At 40.3% G+C, this 24,174-nt stretch overlaps 2 protein-coding genes across 3 annotated transcripts in view; one reads left to right on the top strand and one right to left on the bottom strand.

Annotated features, from left to right (window-relative positions):
* ELP2 (elongator acetyltransferase complex subunit 2) overlaps positions 1-1,917 on the bottom strand; it is a 40,363-nt gene extending 38,446 nt beyond the window's left edge. The window contains exon 1 of one of the 2 annotated variants that reach the window (XR_493397.3): positions 1,696-1,917. Coding sequence is in view for 1 of the 2 variants with exons in the window: in XM_007974250.3 (XP_007972441.3) it covers positions 1,696-1,833 (138 nt within the window). In the remaining variant the exon portion in view is untranslated. The remainder of the gene's footprint in view (positions 1-1,695) is intronic. The other variant, XM_007974250.3, reaches the window with a different exon arrangement.
* Positions 1,918-2,411: 494 nt separating this feature from the next.
* On the top strand, positions 2,412-23,656 carry SLC39A6 (solute carrier family 39 member 6). The gene is made up of 10 exons (XM_007974249.3): positions 2,412-2,649; positions 4,770-5,534; positions 7,066-7,246; positions 8,089-8,258; positions 9,485-9,703; positions 15,004-15,109; positions 17,659-18,036; positions 19,548-19,628; positions 20,901-21,091; positions 22,441-23,656. The coding sequence occupies exons 2-10, from the start codon at positions 4,779-4,781 to the stop codon at positions 22,591-22,593; spliced, it is 2,235 nt and encodes a 744-aa protein (XP_007972440.1). The 5' UTR covers positions 2,412-2,649; positions 4,770-4,778; the 3' UTR covers positions 22,594-23,656.
* The last annotated feature ends 518 nt before the right edge of the window (positions 23,657-24,174 follow it).

Here is a 24,174-nt window from a genome sequence, read left to right on the forward strand (position 1 = left end):
GTACATCAAAGCATGAGTATAATCATCTTAAAAGCAGATCTTGTCCTGTGATATCGGGGCATCTGGACATTCTGTCGTTGTGGGAGTTTGTCCTTGCAGGTGTTACCAAGCTGCTTCCTCTGCCGTAAACATCTCAGGACCGTGGGTTGACTGGCAAAGAGTGTGCCTTGCTAATTTTACGAGGGAGTTGATTTTAAAATGGTGTCACCCTGGCTCTCCCGGGCTCCTGCTTCCCTGACAACTCCACCCCCAGAGCCGCCCTCCTAGGGTTCTCCCAGTGCCCAGCCATGGCGGAACTGTGCCGCAATGCCGCAAGGCTCCGCGCTCAAGGTGCTGGATGAGGAGACGCTGTGGGAGATGATGGAGAGCCTGCTGTGGTCTCTCCCATTCTACAGCCGGTCCTTGCCTCATGGTCCCTTTAAAGTTTACCCTTGCTTTTTGCACTTTCTCTTGCCATTCAAGTATGCAAATAACAAGAAACAAAAACCAGGAAGAGGCAAGCAAGCTCAAGATGGGGTAATGTGGATAAAAATATTTCATATATATATTTGAATCTGCAAACGGTGTGAGAATAATTTTTTTTTTTTTTTTTTTGAGATAGGGTCTGGCTCTGTTGCCCAGGCTGGAGTCCGGTGGTGTGATCCCACTCCACTGCAGCCTCAAACTCCTGAGCTCAAGCGATCCTCCCACCTCAACCTCCCGAGTAGCTCGGACTATAGGCGCACGCCACCACACCCAGCTATTTCTTTTTTTTAACTTTTTGTAGACTGGGGGGTCTCGCTCTGTTGCCTAAACTGGTCTCGAACTCCTGGACTCAAGCAATGCTCCCACTTCTGCCTCCCAATGTGCCAGGATTACAGACACAAAACACGCTCCTGGCCAATAATGAAATTTGTAATCAAATCAATAAAGCAGTATGATCAGAAATACATATAGCCATCTCCTACATTGTATTTTAATTTTCAACATTTTACTTTTTATACTGAGCCTCCTTTTGAGATGCAAGACTAACTGTATCGATCTAAATTAGCCAGTAGGAATGGGGTTACAGTGAATTCTGGGGAGCATACAAAAACTATTCACTGTAGAAATATGGTAAGGAAAGCGCTAAGAAAATAATCAACTGACTGGGTGAAGTCGAGGGAAGTCCCGCCTTCTAACCAGGGCTTAGGATCCCCATCCCCTATGATCTTTCCCCCAAACTGTCACTTTCTCTAAAATGTCCATTCTCGTAGCTAAAACACAAGTAACATTTCCTTGAAATTCAATACAACAAAAGTTCATTAACCAAAACTGAAGGAAATACAGAAATGAGATTGCACCTGTGGGATGATGGTTTTAATTTACATATAAATTTCAATTGTTTTAAAACCCAAATTGATTAACGGTACTACAGTTCCCCAAAGAAGGCTTCAGGTAAGATTCTCATCATTCGGGTTTCTGTCTGCGACTAACAAGTTACTGGCAGGGGATAGGCAGCAATGACCCTAGGATGACGCCACGCGTGAGACGGCGAAGGGTGAGGGGCGAGGAGCGAGTCCGACAGGTCCACTGGAGACTCTCAGCCCAAACCCAGCTCCCCTGAGACGACCCGACTCGCCTCCTAGGTCTGGGGCGGCAACTACAGCGCGCCCGGTGCACGTCCACAGGTTCAACCCCAAAAGGACAAGGGTCGGGGGTACAGCGACCTCTTACCAGAGGGTCATAGAGCACCACGGAGCAGGACGTGCCAAAGGCCAGAAGTCCTCCGGGCCCAGAGCTCCAGTTCAGGACTCCCCGCACACGGTTTGGGCAGCAAAACACGTGAGAAGTCTCCAGCACGGGCGCCACCATGTCGCTAACTGGTCAGCCGCACAGACCGAGACGCGCACTTCCGCCCTCCGAGCGGAACTACTAGAGTGGTTTCTCCTGGGGCATCACCCGGTCCGCGTTTCGCAGGCAGCCGGGGGCCAGACGAAGGCAGCCCCGCCCCCCTGCGGCCCTCTGGCTCCACCACACTCTTGAACCCCTGTGCAAAGCCGCCGCTCTGCTAGCTCTCCTCTGGGGCCGTGGCCCCGCCCCGCGCACGAGCCAGGCCTTTGTCCCAAGAGCGAAACCCGAGTGGCTCGGGACCCTCCCTGAAGGATCCGGGACTCATGTGCCAGGGCAGCGTCAGAAACATCCCGCTACCCCTTATGACCCGGCTCCCAGCAGCGGCCAGCGGGGCCCCTGGCTAGCGAGTAGGGCCTCGAGGAAATGACCCCCCAACTGCTCAGAGTGCGCTAGGCCGCGCCACGCCCCTGCAGCGTCGGCGAACACACGGAAAAGCGGATCCGTCTGCGGAGCCGGGTTCCGGGGTCGCACTGCGCATGCCCCGCAGTCCTGGCCGAAGGGGGCGGTGGTTCCCCGCGGCGCTGCGCGCGGCGGTAATTAGTGATTGTCCTCCAGCTCCGCGAAGGCTAGGGGCGCGGCTGCAGGGTGGCTGCGCGGCGCTACCTCCGGACCGAGGGGCAGCCAACCCAATGAAACCACTGCGTGTCCGCGCCTGGTAGAGATTTTTTGGAGAGACCAGTGGGCCCGTTCCGAGCCCTTTGGACCGACCGTGTGGAACCAAACCTGCGCGCGTGGCCGGGCCGTGGGACGACGAGGCCGCGGAGACGTGTCTCTCAGGTCCGGGAGCAGGGCGGCTGGGAGGGGAGCTCCGCAGGCCAGACAGGCGGGGCAGGGAGGGGGGATTCTGCGGAGAACAGTGTCCTGCGGACCGGGCAGGGGGGCTACAGAAAGAGGATGCTGGGGGGAGCCCGCCGCAGGCGCCCACTCTCCCTAGAGAGGCGGACTTCTTAGGATGCTCAGATGGGCTTCGGGGTGCAACGGAGGATTTTTTTGAGGAAAAGATCCGTACTTTTCATCCCATATTCGAAGAAGGGACTGACGTGTTTAGAAATAAAAAGATTTTAGAAGAGAGCTTTGTGCCCTCTTCTCCGTTTTCTGTACTCGCCTTTTTCTCCAAGGCCCTTCCCCTCTGCTTTCCGTTTTCCTCCAGCACACGCCGACTTGCAGGAAAGGAGATCCTTCAACGGGTCCGCGACCGCGCTCAGCATCCTCCCTGGAGAAAAGCTCGGAGCTGTCCCCTGTGCTAGTCCCCTCCCACCCCGCTCCTCGCCTCTCTCCTGGGAATGATTTCTAAATGTTTATCTTTTGCCTAGTAGAAGAATTCCCGAAACTTCAAGCCCCAAAGATTCCTCTTTCAGGAGCGTCGTTCTACCCCGTACCTCCATTTCCCACTGTTCCCTGTATGATACCCCGCACTTGTGCAACACATGAGTTTAACGAGTACTTGTAATATACATTCCTTCATGTGTTTTCCTCATTCGCCTTGCAAAATAGGAATTACCGGTATTTTAGATACGGTAATGAATGCGAGAGCCCTGCCCAGAGAAGAACAGCTGACCCTGGTAGAGCTGGATAGCCCCATGCTCTTGCTTAGTTGGAAGCTTGACGTCTGTGTCTTTTGCTGGAGATGTGGGTTTGACCACCATCACCTCCACCGTTGGTGCTGGACATCCTACTGGATCTGAATTAACTGAATTCTGGCTCTGCCTAACTGAATTCTGCTTTTCAAGCTCCAACTCAATTGCTCCCTCCTCCTTGGGGCATAGGCCTTTGGTTCCAAACACTGCTGTGGATTATTAACAGTCTGTGATTAAATGTTGACTGGTTTGTAGTAACACAAGGATGCTACAGTGAGTTTTTCATGAAGTTCAGTTTACTTTAAGAAATCTATGTATGGACATAACGTGTCTGATTCATTGTCAAGAAGGAAAAAAAGATTCAGTGTGTATTTAAAGTACACACCTATTTGAGGCTGGGCATAGTGGTCACGCCTGTAATCCCAGCACTTTGGGAAGTGGAGGTGGAGGATCTCTTGAGGCCAGGAGTTCAAAACCAACCTGGACGACATAGTGAGACCTCAACATAGTGAGATCTCTTCTCTCCACAAAAATAAAATAAAATAAAAATTTTAAAAAATCTTTTTTGAAAAATTAAGTATACATGTATTTGAGTATGCATAGAAAATATCCTGAGGGATACACTGGCAAAATTGAGCACCTTTGAGGATTGTAATTGCAGAAAGGGGTCTTAAATGGATTTGTATATAAGGAGAGTGTATTAGTTTAAAAATTTTTAAATATGTGAATTGAGATTATTGTTTCTATTTTTTGGTGCTTGAAGATTATTTTATGAAATGATGGTGATGATCAAGGTAGCTAGATTTCATTTCGTTCTTTTTTTCTTTTTTTTTGAGACAGGGTTTCACCATGTTGCCCAGGCTGGTCACAAATTCCTGGCCTCAGGTGATCTGCCTGCCTCAGCCTCCCAAAGTGCTGGGATTATAGGCATGAGTCACCACACCTGGCCTAGATTTCATTTTGAATCATTGGCCTCAGTGACTCAAATAATCATTCAAATGAATTCTCAACTTCAGAAAGAAGTTGATGGCTGTGGCCACATGGATCTCTCCTGTCTCTGAATTACTATTGCTTTTACAGTGCTAGTGGCAGCCTCTTAGCACTCAGCTGTTCTCCAGTTGTTTCATGTGTTTTAGGAATGCAAGGGTAGAGCCTAGGACTATAGTTCTTTCCATCTTCACAGTACCTAGTGCCACACTGGTCACACCACATGATGCTCTGGCAACTTTGATTACTTGATTACACATTAATTTTCAGTGTAAGGTTTCTTAATTCAATTTGTTTAGAAGTGAGTTAATTTTTTTTTCCTGTCTTTTCTAGGAAGGTGCGATGGCAAGGAAGTTATCTGTAATCTTGATCCTGACCTTCACCCTCTCTGTCACAAATCCCCTTCATGAACTAAAATCAGCAGCTGCTTTCCCCCAGACCACTGAGAAAATTAGTCCGAATTGGGAATCTGGCATTAATGTTGACTTGGCAATTACCACACGGCAGTATCATCTACAACAGCTTTTCTACCGCTATGGAGAAAATAATTCTTTGTCAGTTGAAGGGTTCAGAAAATTACTTCAAAATATAGGCATAGATAAGATTAAAAGAATCCATATACACCATGACCATGACCATCACTCGGACCATGAGCATCACTCGGACCACGAGCATCACTCGGACCACGAGCATCACTCTCACCGTAATCATGCTGCTTCTGGTAAAAATAAGCGAAAAGCTCTTTGCCCAGAACATGACTCAGATAGTTCAGGTAAAGATCCTAGAAACAGCCAAGGGAAAGGAGCTCACCGACCAGAACATGCCAATGGTAGAAGGAATGTCAAGGACAGTGTTAGTACTAGTGAAGTGACCTCAGCTGTGTACAACACTGTCTCTGAAGGAACTCACTTTCTAGAGACAATAGAGACTCCAAGACCTGGAAAACTCTTCCCCAAAGATGTAAGCAGCTCCACTCCACCCAGTGTCACAGAAAAGAGCCTGGTGAGCCGGCTGGCTGGTAGGAAAACAAATGAATCTATGAGTGAGCCCCAAAAAGGCTTTATGTATTCTAGAAACACAAATGAAAATCCTCAGGAGGTAAGATGAGTGCATTATTTTAATATACCTGTGTGTCTGTCCTGTCTCTGCTACTCTGTTTCTAGTTGTGAGGAGTTTAAAGTAAAAGTAAAATGATGAAGTTATTGAAAAGGGAATTTCCACCTTCTCAGCTGCCTGCTATATTGTAAACATTCCTAAATCAGAACTTAGGGAATGGTTATTTTGGTGACTATAGTGCTGCCTCCTAAAATTTTTTGTAATATAGAATATAAAATATGTAGAGAAAGATATCAAGGCTATCTTTAGAGGAAGTCTATAAAGGTGAACATTATTAATAATAAATAGAAAATGAGGAGTTGAAAGCAGGAGTTAGAATCCATATTGTAGGGATGTTAGAAAGCAGGATGTTAGAATCCATATTGTGTGACTGAGGGGGCTGAAGACTACTGAGAATACCACTGCTGCTTCCTTGACAGAAGGTCCACCATGACTTGAGGAATGATTGAAATTGGAGCAATTTCCATGAACGTCATGCTGGACAAGGGAAATGTCTGGGCAGTGAGGTTCTGAGTTCATGTGGTTTTTTTAGAGTAGACTTCCAGACTGTACATAATTCACCTTGGCTGACAGATGTCAAGAATGGGGAATTATGTCAAAAAAAAAAAAGGAACAAGGAATTCATTGATACAGTTTAATAAGCAAAACTTCAGTACTTCATTCAAACCAGCATGTGACTGTACTAATTCTGGACTAATCCTAGTAATGGTCATAGCCATAGCGGCCCTGGTGATAAAGTTTGCTCTGAGTAGTACCAACTGAGAATTGTGGTGGGAGTTGAAAATGTCTTTACAGAAGATGAGAAACTGGTACTAAAGCCAGTTTTGGGTTTTGTTTGTTTGTTTGTTTTCTTTTTCTTTTTTGGTTGGGGGAGAGATTGCACAAAGGAATAACTTCAAACTAAGTTTGTCATCTAATTAAATAGTTGAAAACATCTGCCTGCCGGTACAGGTTTGTTTTATTAACCAGCCTTGCCCTCCACAAGAATAATCTGCATAATTTAATATCTTCTCATTGCAGAGCATTACTTTGCCAGGTATGTAGACAGAACTGAGTTTTTGCAAGTAGAGTCATTACTAGAAGAGGGGCATGTCTTGGACTTGTTTAGGCCAAGTAGGATAGCGTTAGTACTGAAGCAACATATTTCTCAATCTCTAATGAACCCCATTTTGAAATTGAAGCTCATTTCCTTAATACGTTTATACAGTGAGTTAACAGGCTTGTGAATCTCCATTTATCCTCATGCTTGTTCCACTTGAGGCTTTCTCCCTAGGTGGCTCGTGATGTACTGCTTCTCTGATGAGGTAGACAGAAGAGGTGGGATACCACTATGGTGACATAGTATTGCCAGGTAGCTGGAGGCAAGTTCCAAAGTGCTCAAAACAGAAGTTGATTTTAATTTTCATTAACTCGAGAAAACAAAGAAGTAGCTTTAGTAAAAAAGGGTGTTGTGTCATCACATTACTCTGATGGGGATGCCTTTTGGTGATTTTCACTGCTTTGTTTCTTTCAGTGTTTCAATGCATCAAAACTACTGACGTCTCATGGCATGGGCATCCAGGTTCCGCTGAATGCAACAGAATTCAACTATCTCTGTCCAGCCATCATCAACCAAATTGATGCTAGATCTTGTCTGATTCATACAAGTGAAAAGAAGGCTGAAATCCCTCCAAAGACCTATTCATTACAAATAGGTAAAATTGCCTTTTTTATGTAGAATCAATTTCAGTAGATTCATTTATGTTGTGCTTTTCCTTAGATTTGCATCAGCCCATTTGTTTTCCAGTACAATTCCACATATGTCATCTTAGTTGTTCTTTGCCTTGAATGTGAAGAAAGCAAGGAAGGGGTGTTAGCCCTGCCCTTTAAAAAATCAAATTTCAATTAAGACTTCTCTGTGTTCATCCTACAAGAAGGTGTCAGGATCACCTGAAATTTGGGATTTTTATATCATGTCACACTGTTTGGGAAGAGGTCTTGGGTTCATTTATGCTGCTTAGAAACCTAATACTGATACATTCTTATTGATAAGTGAAACTAGGATAAGCTATGCTATAGGGTAGGGTCGCATTGCTCAAAAGTAATGAGGAAGGAATCACTGCTTTGTTTTCTGAGGACATTATTGAATTCCTGGTTTCCTCCTCTTCCTTATTTTCCTTTCCTTTTCTCTAAGAAAAAAAAACTCTTTTATAATTTAGCTCTTATGGGAATCTGAAAGCTCAGTTCCTAAGTGAGCTACAGTTCATCCTTGGTAACCATTTATTTTTCCTCTTTCACCCCTACCTGAAGAATTTCCCGTTAGAGCTATGCTCCTTACCTGGAGAGTTCTTAAGTACCCGTCAGGTTGTTCATTTGAGCCAACAACAGATTTCTTGGTTATTGTGCTATTGCTACAGTAGGTCCTATTCGCATTGAATTTGTGTGTTTTTAGCTTCTCTCCTTTTACATGTTGCTTTATGCTACTCTCCAAAAGTCTTTCTTGTGAAGTTTTTTAATTGTATAATTTTTCTTTGCTCTGTTTTGTTTTGTTTGACAGCCTGGGTTGGTGGTTTTATAGCCATTTCCATCATCAGTTTCCTGTCTCTGCTGGGGGTTATCCTAGTGCCCCTCATGAATCGGGTGTTTTTCAAATTTCTCCTGAGTTTCCTTGTTGCACTGGCCGTTGGGACTTTGAGTGGTGATGCTTTTTTACACCTTCTTCCACATGTAAGTATAGTAGTTTTTCCTGTTAGTGTTTGATTATTCAACACTGAAAAAATAATATGTTTTGGTTTATACTAGAATTTTTTGTATAAAATGTTAGAAATTTGGTTTAGAAAGGCTTATTTTAAAATATATTTGGTAAGTGAAATCTGTATTTTTCTGCTGGGTCTTAATACATTTGTGAATTTTTTGCTTTCCTTTTACAAAACACAGACTAATTTAACTTTTTGAAACCCACTTAATAAAAAGAGACAAATTCTGCCCGGCTATTAGTACTGTGAGGTACTGCAGCAGTGTGAATTATCTGCTTTATCTGTTAGTGTAATTGCCACAGAAATAAAATATGTGACCCTTTATGTACCCAAGAAACTTGGAGGTTTTCTTCAGACTTGAATGTTTGTGTATGTGTTTAGAGATTTACACTTCATGACACATAAAACAAGTTCGGTAAAGTGAATTTACTTTTCCATCAGATATTTGGAATAGGTGCTCAGTCAAAAAATATGCGTGTTTCATTATTTAAATTCCCATTAAAGGTTTTCGGATAATTGGGAAAAGGAAATCACACCATGCCTAGAGCACTACAAATCTCATGTTCCATTCAGTAGTGAAAGAAAACTATGTTGCTCTGACAAGCTCTCGGACCACCAGGTGGCAGATGTTCGGGAAGACCTGCTGACAGAAAGTGGCATGTGTATGGGGCGTACTCTGTGATCCCCCAGTCTCTTAGTGTGTTCCACACCCAATTCCCTAATGTGCAATAGCGGTAGTTACTACTCTACTCAGCTACAGGCTGCTAGGGCAGTACACCTGGATCTCGGGTACCTGCCAGGGCCCAACACACACACGCTAGGCTTCTTACAATGCTAGTCTGATGACTTTGGTATGGGCTTTTTGGTTGGGAATATAAGCAGTAGAAACTGTGCACATTAAGTCTAGTATTCCTGTTATTTGTGGCCATGGAGATTGTCAAGCATTGAAAATGCTTACTATTTATGTATTATGAGTGTCACTGGAAATGTATCTGAAGTACATGACATGCATTAAGTTCTAGATAGCTAGCCACTCATTGGTCATTTTATTTTTAATGTCCTAAACTGCACCTCGTCTCTGAAATATCTGAATAATTGCGTAACTGAATGATTTCAGTTTTGACCTTACCTAGCCAACTTTCTGACTTGTTGTGTGAAACTGATGAATTTATAAATAACAAATTATTTTGCCTTCAGTCTCATGCAAGTCACCACCATAGTCATAGCCATGAAGAACCAGCAATGGAAATGAAAAGAGGACCACTTTTCAGTCATCTGTCTTCTCAAAACATAGAAGAAAGTGCCTATTTTGATTCCACATGGAAGGGTCTAACAGCTCTAGGAGGCCTGTATTTCATGTTTCTTGTCGAACATGTCCTCACATTGATCAAACAATTTAAAGATAAGAAGAAAAAGGTAAGAAAAAGTATACTGAGTACTTACTATGCTTCAGACGTTTATTTATAGTAGTACTCTAACTAGATTGTTAGACTAGCATGCCCAGGTTGTATGAGCTTTATTTGAGAGGGAGTTCAGTACCCTTGAAGTACTTTTTGGTCCCAGAGATGTTTGTGAGGAGCATTTCTATATCTTAATAGCTCTGAAATTTTCTATCTTTGCTATTCTTTTGAAACTCATGACAGGGTAAGAAAGGGAAGGATGAACATCTGTATAAATGACCAGACAAGGTACCAGCAGGGCCTTGAAGACCAGAAGCATCATGTATACATGGATACACTATCAATATTTATTAGTAATTATGATTAACTAATGTGATTAATTTCTAATTAGTTACCTAGTAACTAAATGTTCTGTTTTCTTTTAAAGGGTATGTCACTTTTACAGGCTTGCCCTTTGCAAATTGGATTAGAAATGGTATGAAGTCAAACAATAGGCTCTTTCTTTCTGGCCAAAAAAAAAAACCACTTTTGAGTTCCCTATGGTAATTTGCCACTTTTTATTTGATATGATCAGGCAAGTCATTAAGAAGACTGTCAGGAGACTCTTCAAAATAATGTGGGTCAGGTGCAGTGGCTCATGCCTGTAATCGCAGCACTTTGGGAGGCCAAGGCAGGCAGATCGCTTAAGGCCAGGAGTTTGAGACCAGCCTGGCCAACATGGCGAAACCCCATCTCTACTACAAATACAAAAATTAGCCAGGTGAGGTGGTGCATGCCTGTAATCTCAGCTACTAGGGAGGCTGAGGCGCAAGAATTGCTTGAACCCAGGAGGCAGAGGCTCCAGTGAGCTGAGATTACACTCCAGCCTGGGCAACAGTGAGACTCTGTCTCAAAAAAAAAAAAAAAAAAAAAATGATGTGTTCACATCTCAACATTTTAATCTAACCTAATACATCTGTACACTCATATTTTGGTCATTTGATATTGACCAGGATTTTCTTCGAGTTGGAGTTCTGTGTTCTGTATTATCTTTTCTTTTTTTCTTTATCAGCCATGCTGCTTCATCTATGATTTCCAATTTTGGTATCTCTAAAATTGAACAAGAGATTACACACTTAAAGCTATTCTGAATGTAGAATCTAGGTTTTGGAAATTAAAAAAAAATTTATTCAGTGGTAGCCTTATGTAATTTGATATCTTTTTTTAGCACCTTGCCTTTGAATCTTCCAAGCATTCAGCTTTTGTGTTCATGGAATTAAGTATCCCCTACCAGGCACGGTGGCTCATGCCTATAATCCTAGCACGTTGGGAGGCTGAAGCAGCAGGATTGCTTGAGGCCAGAAGTTTGAGAGCAGCCTGGGCAACATAGCAAGACCATATCTCTACTCCCCAAAAAAGAAGTAACTCCTTACCATCATTTCATAGTTTGAGCAATGTGTAATTAAATTGTGCAATTACAGTAATAAATATAACTGGCGTGAAGAGGTTTCAAAACTAACACAGTTGATTCTTGCTGAGCATAGAGCCCACAGTGGGAAACAAATGCATATGTAAACAGGAGAGTGTTTACATACTAGGAGTATTTGCTTTTAGAGATTTTACATTCACTGAAACCTCAAATTAAAAATTTGGAACCCTCTCTTTAGTGCACCTAAATATAGAGGGAAGAAGTAAAATAAGAATAGCTTATTTTTTTTTTTTTTTTTGAGACGGAGTCTCGCTCTGTCGCCCAGGCTGGAGTGCAGTGGCCGGATCTCAGCTCACTGCAAGCTCCGCCTCCCGGGTTCACGCCATTCTCCTGCCTCAGCCTCCCGAGTAGCTGGGACTACAGGCGCCCGCCACCTCGCCCGGCTAGTTTTTTTTTTTGTATTTCTTAATAGAGACAGGGTTTCACCATGTTAGCCAGGATAGTCTCGATCTCCTGACCTCGTGATCCACCCGTCTCGGCCTCCCAAAGTGCTGGGATTACAGGCTTGAGCCACCGCACCCGGCCAGCTTATTTTTTCTTAATCAAGGAAGTCATCTTCTGTGTTCCCATTGTCCGAATTGCTTCCCTTGGACTGTTTCTTAATGTTATTGAATAGTTTCTAATCTCATTTAATTCTCTCAAAAAGAAAAAAAAAAGCTACTCATTATATGGTGAGTACTGTGAGCTCTTCAGGCATTTTTTACTTAGAATTTTCCTTAGGAGCCATCTTGCACCCCTGGGAGATCCCATATATCATAGTTTTAGGTTACCTGCCATATATGGACTAGTTTATTCCTACTTCTTTAAGTCTTCTGCAATTATTCTCATGTTAAAAAAAAAAAAAAGATCAATTTTCATTCTGGAGACTTGAGGATGGGTTGGTTTTTTTCTTTTTTTAACCGTACGTCTGGGTCAAAATGCCATAATTTATTTAACATTCTCATTTCAATTTTGTTTCCAAATTTTACCTAAATACAGCTTTTCTTTTTTCTTTTTTTTTTTCTTCCTTTTTAAAGAAAACAGGATCTTTTTTTTAAGAGACAGGATCTTGCTCTGTTGCCCAGGTTAGAGTGCAGTGGCATGATCATAGCTCATTGCAGCTTCAAATTCCTGGATTTAAGCAATCCTCCCATCTCAGCCTCTCAAGTAACTGGAACCATAGGCTTATGCCACCATGCCCAGCTAAGGATAGCTTTTCTTTAACTTAGCATTCTTTAACCTAGGACTCCAAGAAATAGGCCCTCTGTTATCTGATACAGAGTATTTTTTTCTTTTTTAATTTTGGTTATAACTCTAGATTGTTAGTGAGTTGTAAAATAAATCTGTATGTCATAACCAATATTTTTAAATGCAACAGTAATATTATATATATATTACTGTTTTACATTACATATATTAATGTGGATTATAGTCAGAGTAGTTTGATGCGCTCTGCTTTAAAATAGTATCTACTAGAATGTAAGCTCTTAAAAGCCAGGATCTGTCTTGTTTACAGCTCTGTCTCCAGTGTGTAGAATAATGTCTAGTACATGATAGATAGTAATAAATATTCAGTGTTTAAGGAGCATGAAACAGCAAGTAAGCATAATTTCTAGACGAAGACTTCCCATAGGAGTTTTGCAAATGTTACATGTTCTCTTCCCTTTTTGGAATATGCTGAGTTTATCTTTTGTTAAAGGCATCCAGATATTAAAGTTACTTAATAATTTTTAATCTAATTCTCTCTAAAAGAAAAATACTACTCATTATATTGTGAGTATGGGGAGTTCTTCAAGCTCATAACCAGGCATTTTACTTAGGATTTTTCTTAAGAGGTTCATCCTGCATCCCTGGGAGATTCTATATATCATCTTTTTAGGCTACCTGCCTTCTGCTGCTTAAGGTTAACCTTCTGCTAGTGAAGGTTATTGTTCATGCTGAAAACTAGAGAATCATCTCTGATGTCCCCCTCATCCCCATATCCAACCAAGTTTTAGTAAGTATGTCCACGGTCTCTCCATTCCTCTCCATCTTTCTTGCTGTCTTTCTAGTCCAAGCCATGGTTATCTCCCACTTGAGTGACAGTTATTGCTTCCTAGTAGGAGCCTGTCCACATTATTTTGCTTTCCTGCTTTTCCCAATCTAGATTTCACAGAGCAGGCAGTGATTTGTTTAAATGAAAATATGATGCGGTTGCCCACCACTACTTAGAATCTTTCCTTCAGTGGCTGCATAAGTTTTTGGACAAAGCCCACTGTTCTTAACAGAGTTCTGTTGTCTGATCTCCTTTAGTTGCCTCAGCCTCATCTCTGGCCACCCTCTCTGACCTAGTAGACCCCAGCCACCTTTTACCTCTTTGAGTTCCAGAGCAGTGCTGACCCCCTCCAGGTGCTGCTCCCTGCCTGGAATGCTGCCTCCCCCACCTTCCCCACCAAATTCCTGCCTATCTTTAGGTCTTGGTTTAAGTTATATTTTTTCAGTGGCCACCTGGAAATTATTGAGTTCATGTTATTATACACTCTTAATAGCACTCTGTTCTTGTCTATTATAAAATGTGTCAAAAATTATAGTCAAAGAAGTGTTATAATCATTACCTGTGTAAAATCCCTCTCCCTGTGGATAATAAGCTCCATGAGAATAGAGACTGTGTGGGGCTTATTTTATGTTCTACTCCCAGCATTTAGCATAGGGAACATTGTGGGCCCTTAATACTTATGGAATGAAAGAATTTGTTAAACTCTAGTTCTAGAACAATTGCCCAATGAGGAATAAAGCACCAGCATAAAGGATTTAAGATACCCTGAGTTCATTTACTTTTACAAATATTTAAGTACTTTCTTAATACTTTGAGAAAGTATTGAGGCATATATTTAGGACAAGTGTAAAGATTTGTGTGTGTGTTTGCCTTTAAAAGCTCTTAAAACCTAAGAATGTATAGACACTTGATATGCTATTAGAGCTCGAATGAAATCTTAGGTATGGTGGTGATCATCATATTTAAAGGTACTGTAAATAAGAAATCTGTTATTTATGTGTAAACTTTTATTTTAAGTGTTCTGTCTAAGTAGATGATACACAGGCACCATTTTTCAAACAGTGACCTTTACACAACATAGAGGCTGCTTGGACTTAGGTACAATCTCTCTGGTATGGTATTTGGGATGGTTAAAGCCCAGTGATGAATTCAAGGTTAATAGAGGCTTATTTTAAAAGAGAAATCATGTTAATGGTGTTTTATGAAAGAAAAGTGTGTTATTTTAATAACTAAAAAACGATAGTTTTAGGTTATAAAAAGTATGAGAAGTATGGGGTTTCAGTGTGCAGAAGAGGCATGGAGGCAGCCAGGCAGGTGGTTACCAGATCACTAGATGCCTGAAGGAAATGCCCCTAGCTGGGTTTGTTGTTGTTGTTGTTGTTGTTTTGAGACTGTCACCCAGGCTGGAGTGCGGTGGCACGATCTCGGCTCAATGCAACCTCTGCCTCCCAAGTTCAAGCGGTTCTTCTGCCTCAGCTTCCCGAGTAGCTGGGACTACAGGCGCATGCCACCACGCCTGGCTAATTTTTGTATTTTTAGTAAGATGGAGTTTCACCATATTGGCCAGGCTGGTCTTGAACTCCTGACCTCGTGATCTGCCTGTCTCGGCCTCCCAAAGTGCTGCGATTACAGGCTTGAGCCACAGCACCCAGCCAGAAGTATGCATTTCTGACAAGTTCCCAGGAGATATTGTGCTGCTAGTGTGGGACCATGCTTAGAGCAGATGACTGTGGGGGCATTCTGTGTCTTTTGCTTACCTGGTTATTGATCAAAAGCTGTATATATATATAAACAAATTACTGTTTTAAAGTATTGTTTTCCTTTACTATTTTAGAATCAGAAGAAACCCGAAAATGATGATGATGTGGAAATTAAGAAGCAGTTGTCCAAGTATGAATCTCAACTTTCAACAAATGAGGAGAAAGTAGATACAGATGATCGTAAGTTCTTATGCATAAATTTTAGGGCTGGAAGGAGTTCATTGCTGTATGATTTGCAGGCAACTTGGACTATCTGGAAGATATGGGACCATGTCCTTTGGTTTTGGGTTTTTCAGTATCTCATACTTTTTTAAAAATTGCCAGTGAGTAAGTTGTTTTATGTATATTTACATTTATTTTTCCTGTAACTTTTGAAGTAAATTCATATTCATAGAAAAGTTTCAAGAATCGTACAAAGAATTCCTGTATCGCATTCACTCATATTCCCCAGTTATTTTACCACACATTTATTTCTCACTCTCTTTCTCTAGCTCTATCTACACACACATACCTTTTTCTTTAATTTTTTAGTGATTAAGGGGCCAGCTGCACACACACTTTTTTTCTAAACCATTTGAGAGTAAGTTATAGACATGATGTTTCTTTACTCCTAAATACTTGAGTGTATGTTCCCTAGGAAAATGGACATTCTCTCATATAATGAGAATTTAATTATTAAATCAGGAAATTTATATTGATACAGTGCCATTCTCTGCAAACGTTATTCTTTTGTTCCAAATGCCTTAATAGTGCTTTTTTTTTTCACCCCAACACTCCTCCCAACCCCCACCAAAATATTGTTCCAGAGTACAATTCAGGATCAAATATTGCATTTAGTTGCCTCTAATTTTGGGTTTGTTTAGTATTTTTGTATGATTAGGTTGATCAGTTTCGGCAGGAATACCATAAAAGGGTACTTATCCTTTTCTGTGACATGCTGTGCCACCTGATATGATTCTTTGTCACTTATTGGTGGTGTTAATTTTGATCACTTGCCTAAGGTTGTATCTACCATGTTTTTCCTGAAACTTGGCTGTTTGCTTGGCATATCTTGTCAGACAGACTGAGTTAAGATTCATATTTTAAACCCAGCTCCTTGCCATGATCTTCAAGGTCCCGCTGAGCCCACAAGTCTCCCACATTGTTCACTGTGCTCCAGCCCCACTGACCCTCTTTTCACCCTGGGAGCACTTAAGGCTTGTCTCTGGGCCATGCACTCACTATCCTTTCTGCTTGGAATACTGTTCTCTGAGACCATCACATACATTTCTCCTCTTGTTGTTCAAGTGTCAAATCAGATATTTCCTTTAGAGGCCGGAACTGAGCACCCAACTACAACAGGTCTCCCAGTCACTCTCCATATTCCACTTCTCTAAAACCAGTGCCTCTAGTACCTTTATACATGTGTTTCCTTGCTCAGTGGCTGTCTCCCCACAAGATTAGATAAGCTTCTTGAGGGCAGACACTTTGTCATGCTCCACTCCATCCCTACTGCCTAGTGCTGGAGTACCTGGCTTAGTATCAGTATGTAATAGACAGTTGTTGACTGAGGGGAGAGAACAACTTTATTGTTGCTACTGCCTTTTTGTATGGTTTCCTGTCCACTGTATATTCTCTAACATGCTGTTTTTCTCTGAAGACCAAGTAAAATGCTTTCGCTGTTCTTTCTGCATCTGTTTCCTTTTTTTGGTTTTTTATTTTTGTTTGTTGTTGTTGTTGTTTGTTTGGTTTTTTTTTTTTTGAGACAGTCTCACTCTGTCACCCAGGCTAGAGTGCAGTGGCGCCATCCGGTCTCACTGCAAGCTCCGCCTCCCAGGTTCACACCATTCTCCTGTCTCAACCTCCCGAGTAGCTGGGACTACAGGCGCCTGCCACCACACCCAGCTAATTTTTTTTATTTTTATTTTTAGTAGAGACACGGTTTCACCATGTTAGCCAGGATGGTCTGGATCTCTTGACCTTGTGATCCACCCACCTCTGCCTCCCAAAGTGCTAGGAGTACAGGCATGAGCCACCGCGCCTGGCCCCCTCTTCAGATTTTTAAATGGACTCCAGTGAAATGTGTAATGATGGGGAGGAAATACCTGCCCTAGAAATGAACTGCAGTGTCAGGGATGGTTCCAAGAAAATTGATAACTATGTACAGGAGAAAAAAAAGTAAACTTATTGTGGTGATTTATTTTCCTTTGCACAAATAGATAATAATTGCTTCTTGGTGATGATGAAATAATTCAGATTCTCTGTTTTTTCCTTGAATTTTGCACTCCAAAAAAGAAAGTCACATGGCAGGATTATTCATGTTTTTTTATTTCTAATTTTCATTACTTCTCTAAGATATTTTTCTAAAATAAATATTTTAAATATCTAATGTAACGTGTTTTCTAAAACAAGCAGGTTCTTCTCCTAGGGTGAGGAAAAAAAGACATCTTTAAAAAAGTAGGGAGGAAGAATAAATTAAGGGAGAATCTGAGAGGTAGTTACTGAAGGTTAACATTTAAAATCCATTCTTAGTATTTGAGACCATTCCATTTCTGGAATTCATTAAAATCTATTGATGTTTTACATTAGTAATACTTTAATGTTTAGTTCTGCATATATAAAGGAGTTATCATGCTTTAAGTTATCATGCTTTAAGATCTTTTGTTGACTTTTTCAGTGAGGTTTGAAATGTCTCCAAGTCCATTAACAAAGCCTTCTAACTGCCCCATACCCTTTATATTTACTCTTAGGAACTGAAGGCTATTTACGAGCAGACTCACAAGAGCCCTCCCACTTTGATTCTCAGCAGCCTGCAATGTTGGAAGAAGAAGAGGTCATGATAGCTCATGCTCATCCACAGGAAGTCTACAATGAATATGTACCCAGAGGGTGCAAGAATAAATGCCATTCACATTTCCACGATACACTTGGCCAGTCAGACGATCTCATTCACCACCATCATGACTACCATCATATTCTCCATCACCACCACCACCAAAACCACCATCCTCACAGTCACAGCCAGCGCTACTCTCGGGAGGAGCTGAAAGATGCCGGCATCGCCACTCTGGCCTGGATGGTGATAATGGGCGATGGCCTGCACAATTTCAGCGATGGCCTAGCAATTGGTATGTGTCTACGTATTTGTTCCTTGTTGATTGAGTCTGAAATTTTCACATTAAACACCTAGTCAAATTTTAACAGAGAATAGATTAGTTTAGATGAGGATATTAGTGACTTCCAAGATTATAAAAATGTTATTTTTTCTTTTACTACTTTGACAATGAAGTACTTGATAAATGTTAGGTATGATTAAATGCTAGGAATTGTGCCTAGTCCACAACCTAAATTGTAACTGTCAAAAGCTGTTCTTAAATTGCAAGGTCTTAAGATCAGCCTTTAATTTGTATGATGCATATATGAGATTTTTTTTCTCCCTATACATTGAAGTTCCCTTATCGATAATATAAGTAATGTTTATAAAAGTAAAATTATGTTTTCTGTCATCTTTTATGCTAAAGGAATCTTCATACATCTAAGTCCAGTTACCAATCTCTATCCTAAGAAGAATCATAGAACTTTTGCTAATAAATTATTATACCACAATTGGGAGATAACAGAATACTTACAAATGTTAATAATTTAGTGCTGGAAGGAACCATGCAGTTAGGCAACTGAGGCCTGTAAAGGTGGAGCCACTTGCCCAAGGAGGCTATGCTGTGTTATAGCTAGGCCTCGCCTTGGCTCCCTGGGAGTCGAGTGCTCTTGCTCTCGACTATATTATGCAGAGCTGAAACAGACAAAGGAGAAACGTCCAACTGCACAGTCGGCTGGGTGTGGTAGCTCACGTCTGTAATCCCAGCACTTTGGGAGGCCAAGGCAGGAGGATCGCTTAAGCCCAGGAGTTCAAGATCAGCCTAGACAACATAGTGAGACCTTATCTCTACAAATAAAAAAAAATTAGCCAGGCATGGTGGCATACACCTGTAGTCCCAGCTGCTTGGTAGGCTGAGGTAGATGGAACGCTTGAGCCTGGGAGTTTGAGGTTCTAGTGAGCTATGATCTCACCACTGAACTCCAACCTGGCCAACAGAATGAAACCCTATCTCTTTAAAAAAAAAAAAAAGCACAGTCATGGTTTCTAATTGATTGATTGTATACTATGTCAGCTTTTTAAAAGGGGACAGCTATTTGTCTTAGAGTTTTCTCACTGAGATAGTGAAAGAATAAATGTAAACAGATCTGGTTACATAGTAAATTCCTCTGAGGCAAGCGAAACATGTTTATACCCTTGATAGGAGAGTTTTTTCGTAAACCTTGTTAACAGTTTATTTTATATTCTTGAATATGCCTTTTATATGGTAGCAGTTACTCCTCAGATTTGTATAACTTTATCCACTCACTCTAAGGCATAGAAAACCTTCCCTTCTCTTTCGTGCCTGATGTTTTCCTTTGGGAAATTTAGACCTCATGGAATGTACTCTAAGATTTCTTACAAAGAAGATACAGAGTTGGGTTGGGAAACTTGTGTTCATTCACACCAAAATACTGTTTTTCTGTTACCTCGTTTTGCATACTGATAAGATTAAAAACACACAAATTAATGTAACCAAACTTCTTCTGATTGATTTTTACACAGGTGCTGCTTTTACTGAAGGTTTATCGAGTGGTTTAAGTACTTCTGTTGCTGTGTTCTGTCATGAGTTGCCTCATGAATTAGGTAAGAGAACCACATAAATTGTATTTACCAGGTGGGTGAAACGTCCTAGTGTTACTGGCTTTTGCTAATGGTAGTTGAGCAAGCTTCTTCATCAATTCCGTGCCTTCTCATAAGTCTGCTAACCAGCATGCTGATGACATCAGGGATCATCTTCATACATACAAGGTGAATAAGACTACAGGATACAAAGGAATCATCTTCCATTAACAGAAGCTGAGAAAGACAATCTCATTGGAATTGAAGGGGAGTGGATGAGTTGTGCTTTGAATATTGTTCTTCTTTGTCATTGGGCCTTAAAACCTTCCCTAGTTCTGGATCCCAGTTCACGTCCTTGTTTTTCTTCTTACAGAGATATATTCACACACATACTGCCGATACCATTTTCACTTTTATTCCTTGTTATATGTTCAGCCATTCCTTATAATCTTCAGCATCTAATTTATGTTCCACATTCAAGTCCCATGAAGCCCCTCTCTTATTTCCATCTTCATGTGTCTCTTTTCTCCTTTTATAATTTTAGCATTAAACTCTTCAGCTCTTAGTTATACATTACCATTATCATTTGCTGATCATCTCATATGTCTTCTCCACCCATTCCTCCCTTCTTTATGGCCAAATTCCAAGCTCCTTGAAAACAGTGCAAGACCACAATAGTAAATTTTTAGTATTTATCATTTTGACAAAGTGTAAGCCTTAAAAAAATTTTTTTGGATAAGGTATCTGGCTGGGCGCAGTGCCTTACGCCTGTAATCCCAGCACTTCGGGAGGCCAGGGCAGGGGGATCACCTGAGGTCAGAAGTTTGAAACCACCGTGGTCAACATGGTAACACCCCATCTCTACTAAAAATAAAAAAATTAGCCAGGTGTGGCGGCATGTGTTTGTAGTCCCAGCTACTCAGGAGGCTGAGGCACGGGAATGGCTTGAACCCAGGAAGCGGAGGTTGCAATGTGCCAAGATCGTGCCACTGTATACCAGCCTGGGTGACAGAGCAAGATGCTGTCTATTTAAAAAAAAAAAAAAAAAGGAAGGAAAGAAAGAGTTTGTACATCAAGTTGAATGATGAAGAATAAAAAGGAAAAACAATAGTTTATACAGCTGTTAGGGTGATTTACTGAGTAACACTGCTTTAACCCTAGGTAATTCTTAATTTTGTCTCTTTTCCCCCCCTCTCAAAAACACTGGAAAATTTTCTTAAATCTGGGAAGTATCTTGGTATGTGTCTTAAAAATGATTTCTCAATGACTTTCCTCCTTTTTTGTGTTCTGTTAAAGGTGACTTTGCTGTTTTACTAAAGGCTGGCATGACCGTTAAACAGGCTGTCCTTTATAATGCTTTGTCAGCCATGCTGGCGTATCTTGGAATGGCAACAGGAATTTTCATTGGTCATTATGCTGAAAATGTTTCTATGTGGATATTTGCACTTACTGCTGGCTTATTCATGTATGTTGCTCTGGTTGATATGGTGAGTTTTTAAGAAATCTTATTACATTATTGACCAACAATAAAATAGAGAAAATATTCGGTAAAGCCTCATTTTTTTCTCTCTCTCTTTTTGGGGGAGCAGGAAGTGGAATCTTGCTATGTTGCCCAGGCTGGTCTCAAACTCCTGAGCCCAAATGATCCTTCCACCTCAGCCTCCTGAGTAGCTAGGACTATAGGCTCAATAAAATAGCATTTTTTCTTTTTTCTTTTTTTTTTTTTTTTTTTGGCTGGGCACAGTGGCTCACACCTGTTAGTCCAGCATTTTGGGAGACCAAACCGGGCAGATCACTTGAGGTCAGGAGTTCGAGACCAGGCTGGTTAACATGGTGAAATCCCATCTCAACTAAAAAATACAAAAAAACTTTACCAGGGGTGGTGGCATGTGCCTGTAGTCCCAGCTACTTGGGAGGCTGAGGCAGGAGAATCAGTTGAACCCAGAAGGTGGAGGTTGCAGTGAGCTGAGATTGCACCACTACACTCCAGCCTGGACAACAGAGACAGACGGTCTCAAAAAAAAAATCATTTTTTTAAAAAAGGTTTTAAATGCAGTCATTATGAGAAGTGATTCTATATTCAGAAATTTGTGACATATTAAGAATATAGGTTCTTCAGAGTTTTTTTTTTTTTTTTTGGATTGTTGATCACACCTGTATCTTGCTTAATATGTATCAGGATTCACAAAAATACCTATATCCTTCTGATGTATCGTTTTAGGATACGATCTCAGTAATCAGGCAGTGAATTTTCTATAGATTTGTAGGAAATCTAGGACAAGACACATATTGTTGGCATGCTGTATACTTCAGAATGCTTAGTTTATTAGTCAACAAAGGAGTCATATCTTTTTGTCGCTAATGTCCTCAAAACAATCCCAGCCAATCTTATTGCTAAAATTGTGTTTTATTATTTTATTTTTATTTTTTACTTTGTAAGCAATCAAAGACAATATATATCTTATATAGTATAAGGTTTTCTGTCTCTGAACTAAAGACAAACTACATGTTATATCCAGTTCAGATATGCAGCCAGTAACTGAAATAGGAAAATCAATGTAGCTTTTCAATTTCCAGTGGAGCACAGTGAACCAATACAAACTTTTTCTTGCCCAGAACATCATGAGTAGTCATTGTTAAACTGCTAGGAAATGCAGTGTGACATTATTAGCTAGAGTCAGTATGTATGTAATCATGTTTTAAGGAATTAACTCACAGTATATCTAGCTACAAATAAAGCTAGTATACTGTCCTACAAATTTTTCTAAAAACTAATCTGTAGTTCTAAAAACTTAAATGTCACTCTTATTTTCCCTTACCTTTTTTTTTTTTTAAGGTACCTGAAATGCTGCACAATGATGCTAGTGACCACGGATGTAGCCGCTGGGGATATTTCTTTTTACAGAATGCTGGGATGCTTTTGGGTTTTGGAATTATGTTACTTATTTCCATATTTGAACATAAAATCGTGTTTCGTATAAATTTCTAGTTATGGTTTAAATGCTAGAGTAGCTTAAAAAGTTGTCATAGTTTGAATAGCTCATAGGGAGATGAGTTTGTATGCTGTACTGTGCAGCATTTAAAGTTAGTGGGTTTTGTGATTTTTGTATTGAATATTGCCGTCTGTTACAAAGTCAATTAAAGGTACGTTTTAATATTTAAGTTATTCTATCTTGGAGATAAAATCTATATGTGCAATTCACTGGTATTACCATTTTATTATGTAAACAAGAGATTTGGCATGACATGTTCTGTATATTTCAGGAAAAAATGTCTTTAATGCTTTTTCAAGAACTAACACAGTAATTCCTATACTGGATTTTAGGTCTCTGAGGAACTGCTGGTGTTTAGGAATAAGAGTATGCATGAAGCCTAAAATACCAAGAAAGCTTATACTGAATTTAAGCAAAGAAATAAGGGGGAAAAAAGAAGAATCTGAGAATTGTGGAGGCATAGATTCTTATAAAAATCACAAAATTTGTTGTAAATTAGAGGGGATAAATTTAGAATTAAGTATAAAAAGGCAAAATTAGTATAGAGTATATTCATTAAACATTTTTGTCAGGATTATTTCCCGTAAAAACATAGTGAGCACTTTTCATATACTAATTTAGTTGTACATTTAACTTTGTATAATACAGAAATCTAAATATATTTAATGAATTCAAGCAACATATCACTTGACCAAGAAATTGGAATTTCAAAATGTATGTGCGGGTATATACCAGATGAGTACAGTGAGTAGTTTTATGTATCACCAGACTGGGTTATTGCCAAGTTATATATCACCAAAAGCTGTCTGATTGGGTATTCTGGTTACCTAGTTTACAAATGTATCAGAGTAGTAAAACTTTGATATATATGAGGATATTAAAACCATACTGAGTATCATTTGACTTCGATTCAGAAAGTACTTTGGTATCTCTCAGTGCTTCAGTGCTATCATTGTGAGCAATTGTCTTTTATATACAGTACTGTAGCCATACTAGGCCTGTCTGTGGGATTCTCTAGATGTTTCTTTTTTACACAATAAATTCCTTATATCAGCTTGATGTCAGACGTCTGGTTTTCTTTTCTTTTTAAAAAAATTTTTTTACCATCAGAACCATTTTTAACTGTAGAGTTCAGTAGTTTTAAGTATATTCATGTTGTGCAGTGAATCTCCAGAACTTTTTCATCCTGCAACACTGAAACTCTATACCCACTCAACAGCAACTCCCCATTTTCCCTAAGCCCCTGGTAACCACCATTCTACTTTCTGTTCCTAAAAAATTGAGCTATCTGATTTTTAAAATTATAATTTGGATTATAGTATACTGATCAATTCATTTATATTATCATATTAGGTGGCCTTATTCAATTTTTAAATTGTTTATCACAAAGGGTACTTCAAAAAATATTGGTCCAGTTTGTTCTCGGGTGTCTTTTTTTTTTTTTTCCTAAACAACTGGGCCTAAAACTAGAAGAATGATTATTAATACTCTACAGTCTCAAGAGAGTCAATGTTTTAATTTAAGATCTTTACAATGGAGAGCTTGTGATGAGACTCAATGCTTGAGAGAGACTCCAG

Source organism: Chlorocebus sabaeus, chromosome 18 (genome assembly GCF_047675955.1).
Source record: "Chlorocebus sabaeus isolate Y175 chromosome 18, mChlSab1.0.hap1, whole genome shotgun sequence".
Lineage (NCBI taxonomy): Eukaryota > Metazoa > Chordata > Mammalia > Primates > Cercopithecidae > Chlorocebus > Chlorocebus sabaeus.

Coding starts and splice junctions, on each gene's coding strand:
- SLC39A6 (XM_007974249.3), top strand. CDS start 4,779: ATGGCAAGGAAGTTATCTGTAATCTTGATCCTGACCTTCACCCTCTCT. Junction 7,247..8,088: donor GACCTATTCATTACAAATAG/GTAAAATTGCCT, acceptor TTTGTTTGACAG/CCTGGGTTGGTGGTTTTATA. Junction 8,259..9,484: donor TTTTACACCTTCTTCCACAT/GTAAGTATAGTA, acceptor TTTTGCCTTCAG/TCTCATGCAAGTCACCACCA.